Genomic DNA, 8,551 nt, shown 5'->3' on the forward strand with positions numbered 1-8,551 from the left:
CATATAATCCAAACTTAGTTTTAAATGTTGTTTTCCATTCATCTCCCAATTTCATACGAATTTGATGGTATCAACTATGCAAATCAACTTTGGAGAATATTGTAGAGCCACTCAATTCATCAAGCATATCATCTAGCCTAGGAATAGGATGACGATAACAAATAGTAATATTATTAATGCCTCTACAATCAACGCACATACGCGACGTACCATCCTTTTTAGGCACTAAAATGATAGGAACAACACAAGGACTAAGGGGTTCGCGTATATAACCTTTGTCGAGCAGTTCTTGTACTTGACGCATAATCTCCTTCGTCTCCTCTGGATTGGTACGGTATGGTGCACGGTTGGGTAATGATGCACCGGGAATTAAGTCAATTTAATGCTCAATCCCTCGAATAGGTGGTAATCCTGGTGGCACGTCTTGTGGAAAGACGTCAGCGAACTCCTGCAAAATGTTAGTGACAGCAGGAGGCAAAGAGGAAGGCACGTCCTCGAATGAAAATAATGCCTCTTTGCACACAAAAGCATAGCAAACAGATTTGCTAAAATCTAGATCATCAATATCAGATTTAGTGGCAAGTAAACATGCACTTTTCAATTTAATTTCAGAAGCAACACTAGATTGTTTATTATTATTAGGCTGCATTTGTTGCTCAAATTCCTTTGCCACAATCTGATTTTCACTCTTTTTTTCTCCTGTTTTGCTTTATTAGCTCTATTAATATCATCTTTCAAAATGGAATCAGGAGTCATAGGAAGCAAAGTAATATTTTTATCCTTACGAACAAGAGTATACTGATTGTTTCTACCATGGTGTACAGATTTTTTATCAAATTGCCATGGTCTACCAAGTAATAAGGAACATGCTTGCATAGGTACCACATCACAATCAACATAATCAGCATATGTAGAGATACTAAAATGCACACGAACAGTACGTGTTACCTTAACCTTGCCGCTGTTGTTGAACCATTGGATGTAGTTAGGATGTGGATGTGGTCTTGTGGTGAGAGATAGCTTCTCCACCATCTCCATGCTAGCCAAGTTATTGCAGCTCCCTCCATCTATGATGACGAGAACAGAACGTTCCTTCACAACTCCCTTTGTATGGAACAAATTATGCCTCTGATTTTGCTCAGCTTGTGTAACCTGCACACTCAAAACACGTTGAGCAACTAAACATTCATACCTGTCAGCATCTTCAGCAGCCATGTATTGCGTCTCATGATCAGAATCATCTCCACCGTGTTCTTCACGTGTAATAAGAGCCAAAGTCTCCTCATCATAGTCACTAGCGGACTCATACCCACCATCCTCAGTAGCAATCATCACACGCTGAGATTGGCATTCTCTCGCAAAATGTCCTCTTCCCTTACAACGATGACAAATAGTATCACTTGTGTGCCCTATTGATGCCATGGAAGAAGAAGAGCTCTGCGCAGGTCCAGCAGGTGTGCTCTTGGCAGATAGTGATGGTTGTGCCTGCTTTCTTGTATCACGGCTGGAGGTGGCACCTGATGGAGGTGCTGGTGGAGTGGAAGTAGAGGATGCACGTGGTGTCCATGGTGAAGATCGACCTGCAGAAAAGTTAGTTCGCGCCAATGCCTGTCGATCCTGCACTTCACGTTCAGCTTTACAAGCAAGATGGAATAAATGAGTGATATTATTATACTCCTTATACTCTAGGATGGTCTGAATCTCTCTATTTAACCCATCCATAAAACGTGCAAGCATAGCTTCATTCTCCTCAACAATACCACATCTAATCATGCCAGTTTGTAATTCCTGATAATATTCTTCTACAGAATTTTTTCCTTGTCTTAAACGCTGCAATTTTTGAAGTAATTCACGTTGATAATATGGTGGAACCCAACGAGTATGCATAGTAGTTTTCAAAGCAGCCCAAGTAGCTGGAATAGGATATAATCTACAATGCTCAGACCACCAAACACATGCAGAACTAGTGAATGCACAAACAGCAGCAGGAACACGTCTCTCCTCGGGATATTGTAAACATGTAAATCGTTGTTCAGTTTCTAACTCCCAAGTAAGATATATATCAGGAACATATCTACCCTCAAATGGTGGAATATTCAATTTTAGTTTAGGGAGATGGTCATGATCTCTTACCTGAGGGTGAGCCCTACCATTGCCATTATTTGCATGTGGATGACCTGGTGGTTGCTATGCTGGTGGTGGCACGTAGTTCTGATTTTGATCAACCTCATCCTCGTAATCTCCAGCAAAATCCTCCTCCTCCGCATCAGCAGCAGGAGCCACAGAAGTATCAACAGCAGCACCAACAGTTTGGCCAGGTGCAAGAGGGAGATGGCTCGCTCGGCGAAGGGCTATTTCACGATGTGTAGGTAGTCGTTGTCGTTGTTGTTGTAGAGGTGCGTGAGGTGCAACCGGTGGTGGTGGTGGAAGACGCGCGAGCAATTCATTAAACCTGTTATCGAGCTTTGTTTCGAACGTCTTCTCCATGCCATCTATCTTCTCCATGGCCTCTTCAAATATGTTTAGCACATCTTGCACCTGTCCACTCATCATTTGCTGAAATTTATCATGCAACTCCTTATTCGTCATGTTCTCCCAGTCAGTCTCGTCGGCTTGTGATCCTGCCATGGTTAGCAACAATAGAAACACACAAGAATATGATCCTACAGAATACTAACAAGAGGTGGTGGTGGTGTCACAAATCCGTCAAGCCAATCTCAAATTCTTACCAGTTCTTACCCAGCAGCAGGCGGTGATCGGCAACCGTCGTAGTCAAAACTCTCAAAGCTTGGATAGAGCGATTACCAGGGAGAGTCAAACGCACGGCGTAGATGTATGTGGAGCTGGGAAGGCTTATAATATGGTAGCAAAAAGGGTCAGCAACAATCAATTCAGAGATGCAAAGTTGAATAAACGCTCAACGACGGTGTTGTGCTGGTCCTAGGCTAGACCGTGCTAGAGACGCGAGCCTAGAACACTAACAAAATCACGGCGCTGCACGTAAACAATGGAGGAGCACACTCTGAATTTTTTTTCATTTTTTCACTTTTTTGCACCTTTTTTCTCTTTTTTTACTCTGCAACAATTTTTTTCGAAAAAGTCTACAAATGGTCTAAAAACTGCCTAGCCAGAATTTTTCAGACTTAGTTTTTTTTTAGTTTGGAACTATTTTTCTACTGCGGGTAGCACGGAATCTCAGGAGTCCTACTCTCTCACGACTCGGAGTATGGCGTGATCTGGAACTCGAAAACAAAGCAACAAATACTGGACTCAGACTAGGACTGGTGGCGGAGATGAATCTGGTGGAACTCGGACTGTGGTGGTATATCTGGACTCGGATTGGTGGTGGTATATGGCGATGGTATATCTAGACTCGGATTGGTGGTAGTATATGGCGATGGTATATGTGGACTCAGATTGGTGGTTGTATATGGCAGCGGCGATGTATATGGTGGGGTGGTGGTATATAATAATGATGATGACGATGGTGCGGCGGCGGCGTGACAACCTGTGAACAGAACACGAAACTCTAAAGAACTAGACGCTAAGACCAGCAACTTGACACGACGATGCAACCGCAAATGCAACAAAGCAAATATAGAAAAGATTATGCAAAGGCTCAGATTCTTTCAGTTTTTTATGTAAGTTTAGGGGGGTAATGAAACAGGAAAAAAACCAATTATTTGAACCACCAAGTTTCTTCAAGCTAGTAAAATGAAAAAAAAATCAATTATCAAGTTTCTTAGTAAAATGAAATTCTTTAAGTTTTTTATGTACCCAAGTTTCTTCAAGGTAGTAAAATGATTTTTTTTCAATTATTTAAGTGCGCAAGCACCATTGCCACGTCTACACTAGATCGAGGCAAACTACCCAAAGGCGTTATTTGGCCGGTATTGGATTGTTTAAGGGGTAATGAAACAGGAAAAAAAACATCAACGGATTATTTGAACCACCAAGTTTCTTCAAGGTAGTAAAATGATTTTGTTTCAATTATCAAGTTTCTTCAAGGTAGTAAAATGAAATTCTTTCAATTATTTAAGTGCCCAAGCACCATTGCCACGTCTGCACTAGATCGAGGCAAACCACCCAAAGGCGTTCTTTGGCCGGTATTGGATTGTTTAGGGAGGGGTAATGAAACAGGAAAAAAAATTAAACGGATTATTTGAACCACCAAGTTTCTTCAAGGTAGTAAAATGAAAAAATTTCAATTATCAAGTTTCTTGGTGAAATGTAATTTTTTTCAATTATTTATGTGCCGAAGCACCATTGCCATGTATGCACTAGATCGAGGCAAACCATCCAAAGACGTTCTTTGGCCTGTATTGGATTGTTTAGGGGGGTAATGAAACATGGAAAAACTTCAATGGATTATTTGAACCACCAAGTTTCTTCAAGGTAGTAAAATGAAAAAAATTCAATTATTAAGTTTCTTGGTATTTGAACCACCAAGTTTCTTCAAGGTAGTAAAATGATTTTTTTTTCAATTATCAAGTTTCTTCAAGGTAGTAAAATGAAATTCTTTCAATTATTTAAGTGCCCAAGCACCATTGCCACGTCTGCACTAGATCGAGGCAAACCACCCAAAGGCGTTCTTTGGCCGGTATTGGATTGTTTAGGGGGGGGGGGGGGGTAATGAAACAGGAAAATAAACTTCAACGGATTATTTGAACCACCAAGTTTCTTCAAGGTAGTAAAATGAAAAAAATTCAATTATCAAGTTTCTTGGTGAAATGAAATTTTTTCAATTATTTATGTGCCCAAGCACCATTGCCATGTATGCACGAGGCAAACTATCCAAAGACGTTCTTTGGCCTGTATTGGATTGTTTAGGGGGGGGGGGGTAATGAAATAGGAAAAAACTTCAACGGATTATTTGAACCACCAAGTTTCTTCAAGGTAGTAAAATGAAAAAAATTCAATTATCAAGTTTCTTGGTGAAATGAATTTTTTTTCAATTATATGTGCCCAAGCACCATTGCTATGTATGCACTAGATCAAGGCAAACCACCCAAAGACGTTCTTTGGCCTGTATTGAATTGTTTAGGGGGGTAATGAAACAGGAAAAAAAATAATGGATTATTTGAACCACCAAGTTTCTTTGGCCTATATTGGATTGTTTAGGGGGGGGGGGGGGGGGGGGGAGGGTAATGAAATAGGAAAAAACTTCAACGGATTATTTGAACCACCAAGTTTCTTCAAGGTAGTAAAATGAAAAAAAATTCAATTATCAAGTTTCTTGGTGAAATGAATTTTTTTCAATTATATGTGCCCAAGCACCATTGCTATGTATGCACTAGATCGAGGCAAACCACCCAAAGGCGTTCTTTGGCCTGTATTGAATTGTTTAGGGGGTAATGAAACAGGAAAAAAAAACAATGGATTATTTGAACCACCAAGTTTCTTAAAATGAAAAAATTTCAATTATCTTAGTGAATTGAAATTCTTTCAGTTTTTTAGGCTCATAAGACCAACGCTCTAACCAACTGAGCTACGGGAGCTTCCCGATTTGATTAAATTTTCTATTTAATTATTCCTAAACTTCTAACCTTCTGCCCTATACGTTCTGTAAACCTAACCTCGGCAGCAACTAATTGGTTTCTGTCGACTCGAAGAACTCAGAATGATAGAATCAGTAGCATCAACTCGGTGCTGAACTGAACACAATCAAGTGTGAACAAGGCATTCTATTTGCTATGGTACTCATAAATATCAAGGTCAACAACATGGAGGACTACAAGTGGTAGCTTATTTATGTACATAAACAATCTCCTAATGTTTTCACTCGTCAATGCATCCATGTCTACAACATCACGATCATCTGTGTACACCCACAGACTGGTCGGCTTCACCTTTTGGAGACAGGCGCGGCAAAAGGGGCACGACTTTGATTTAGCATTCCTGCGAGGAGAGTGAACCTTGTTATGGTCGTCATCAAATCGTATTAAGGGGTCCCGCAAATTGGAACAGAGTGAAGAATGTGACAAGTTAGGCATGAAGAGCATGGATGGAATTGTTTTGCTCGATGACTAACAAACACAATATGAAATCCAAGAAGTGTTAAATAATGACATCAAGAAAGTGAAGCAAATCTCCTGAGGCAATTAAAGCATTGAGCTGAACATCAAAAATTTACTGACAGAACCTGACGAACATATGAGCAGGCTTTGTGTATGTAAATGTTTCTCATAATTAAAGTAAATCTTGGGGCTCTGTTTGGCATAATCTGCATGCATGCAACTGATTGTTGAACTTCCTAAAAAGAAAAGTGATTGTTGAACTACAAAAGTTTACCCTTTTTTATGAGCGTTATGAAATGCATAAAAAAAATAGATTGTGTTTTGGTAATGGAAACAGATTGTTGAACTATAAATAATACCATCACACTAAAGCTCGGGAAACAGGTTGTTAGTTAGATCAGTAGGATAAGGCGTAGATGACCAGATGAACTACTTGACTACATATAAGCTATAAAAAAAATTGCGCAAATGATTGAAGCAATGACTTTTGCAGGCAATCGAATGAGGGAGACCGAGTGAATTTCATACCATTCTTCGAAGCACCTCAAGCACAAAGAGTGCGTACAGTCGGGCAGCACGATTTTAGCGTTCACCTCCAGACAAATCCCACACTCGACCTCCCTCTCCAAATCCAGCTGAGAGAAATCGCCATCCCTTCTCTTGAACTTGTCCACGCACAGTTTCCTTTGCTTCCTGTCGTCCAATTCAGTGATCCCGCTTGGCAGCTGAAGCAACGACGGGAATATAACACCTGCCGCGACGCAAATAATATGGATGAACATGTGGAATCTTCCATGTCTTTTTTTTCTATCTATCTAGGAAAACAGCAGGACTCTGCTGCTTCCATGGTTTTGCTTGGATTGAGAGGTAATAACTATTAAAAAGGTACCGTAGAATTCTCTGATGCTGGCCTCCCTCTCCCAACTTGGCAAGGTCGTCGTGCCATCCTCCGCGTACACCTGCGTTACCAGAAATTTATCAAAATTCAGCCAGCAACCAGATGCGAAGAACTAATCGGACAGAGCAAAACGCTGAAATTGCAGAAGGGCTGCGAGGAAATTCAGTCAGCACCTTGTAAATCATAATCTTGAGGAGGCCGAGCGCGCTGGCGAGTCTACAGTCGGTCCACTGGACGAGGACATGCGCGACGGCGCTGTAGGCCATCCGCATCTGGATGACCGACCCGTCGTAGTCCCTCAGGAACTCCGACGCCCTGCGCATAAAGGAGCAGAGGACGCAGCCAAATTAATCAGCGAGGCACATCAACGACGAAAAGCGCACGCAAAATCTGGGAAATTGAGGAGGGTCGTTGCACTCACAGCGCATTGGCGTGCTCGATGTCGGCCTCGAGGGCCTTGACGGACTCCTGGAACCTCCGCATCGATGAGGCTGATCGATCGACCGCCGGCGAGAACCCTAGCTAAACCTCCTCCTCCTCCCGGCCGCTCCGCTCTGGTCTGGTCTACTCGGGTGGTGATCGGATTGGACTGGATTGTGCTCCGCTGCCTCCCCCTTAAGCTGCGGGCTTGGATTGCTTTCCCACCACTTTTGCTGCGCTCTTTGCTGAGTCCAACTCTAATCCGAGCCGTACTCCTCCTTTTGTTGCCACTCTCGAGGGGTTGGGGAGGCGACGAGGAACAGTGAACGGGGCCCGCGTGGCAGTCCTTTGCGCGATCCAGTGGAACATTAACATCCCTCGTTCACGCGCCAAAAGGGCACGCGGTTTACTCTTCCTCGCTGACAGGTTTGTCCGCTCGTGGGTGGGACCTTCTTGGCATTGAAAGTAGCTAATCGCGTGGGTACATTACTGGTGGAACGAGGCGGAGTTGAGTTTCCTGCCGAGCCAGGGCCCACGGAGAAATATCCGGAAGCAACGTCCACCAACGGGCGCTGCGCCCCGGTGTGCGTCACGCACCAGCTGGCTAACACGTTCGCTGACAGGTGGGTCCAGCAGAAGCCTAGGCCGACATGGCAGTATCGGCCATCGGATGTTTCTTTTTTCAAGGCGGACCGGATGAGGGGCAGTGGATTTGTGGGTCCCGTAGGAGCGGAAGGAGGAAATCCGGGGGCTCCCTTGGTTTTGCTTTGTTTGGGATGCCGGGTGCGGCTCAAGGTGGGGCCGTGGAAACCTTATCTAGGTAGGTTGATGCACTTGACCCCGACCCCGGGCAAAGAACGGTACTCCCTCCTTCCATCTATATAGGGCCTAATGTGTTTTTCGAGGCTAACTTTGACCAAATGTTAGAGCAATAATATTTGACATGCAACTTACACAAAGCACATCATCAAATTCGTATGTGAAAGGAGCTTTCAATGATATAATTTTCACATTATGCATGTCATGTAGTATTAATTTTATCAATAGTCAAAGGCGGTCTTGAAAAACGCATTAGGCCCTATATAGATGGAAGGAGGGAGTAGGTGGTTCGGTCAAGCACTCAAGGTTGTGGTTATCTCGGGACATGCCTTGGCGAATGGTGATTGGGGAGTAATCCAATGGCTCTTTCTTGGACCAGGGGGCAAATGTTTTATCC

General features: G+C 43.0%; 1 protein-coding gene across 1 annotated transcript; it reads right to left on the reverse strand.

The window, feature by feature from the left end:
* Positions 1–5,669: 5,669 nt before the first annotated feature.
* Positions 5,670–7,642, reverse strand: LOC123044305 (E3 ubiquitin-protein ligase AIRP2). The gene is made up of 5 exons (XM_044467016.1): positions 7,337–7,642; positions 7,089–7,230; positions 6,907–6,976; positions 6,546–6,768; positions 5,670–5,898 (listed from the first exon to the last, which is right to left on the reverse strand). Exons 1-5 carry the CDS (start codon positions 7,396–7,398, stop codon positions 5,685–5,687), a joined length of 711 nt encoding a protein of 236 aa, XP_044322951.1. The 5' UTR covers positions 7,399–7,642; the 3' UTR covers positions 5,670–5,684.
* Positions 7,643–8,551: the final 909 nt, after the last annotated feature.

This window comes from Triticum aestivum, chromosome 1A, assembly GCF_018294505.1.
Source record: "Triticum aestivum cultivar Chinese Spring chromosome 1A, IWGSC CS RefSeq v2.1, whole genome shotgun sequence".
NCBI classification, from domain to species: Eukaryota; Viridiplantae; Streptophyta; class Magnoliopsida; order Poales; family Poaceae; genus Triticum; species Triticum aestivum.

What these genes read in the sequence shown, in the direction of transcription:
- LOC123044305 (XM_044467016.1), bottom strand. Translation starts at nt 7,398, where the DNA reads ATGCGGAGGTTCCAGGAGTCCGTCAAGGCCCTCGAGGCCGACATCGAG. An exon ending in TCAAGATTATGATTTACAAG is followed by an intron (nt 6,977 to 7,088) that starts GTGCTGACTGAA and finishes CTGGTAACGCAG; the next exon opens with GTGTACGCGGAGGATGGCAC. An exon ending in TTGAGGTGCTTCGAAGAATG is followed by an intron (nt 5,899 to 6,545) that starts GTATGAAATTCA and finishes CTCTCCTCGCAG; the next exon opens with GAATGCTAAATCAAAGTCGT.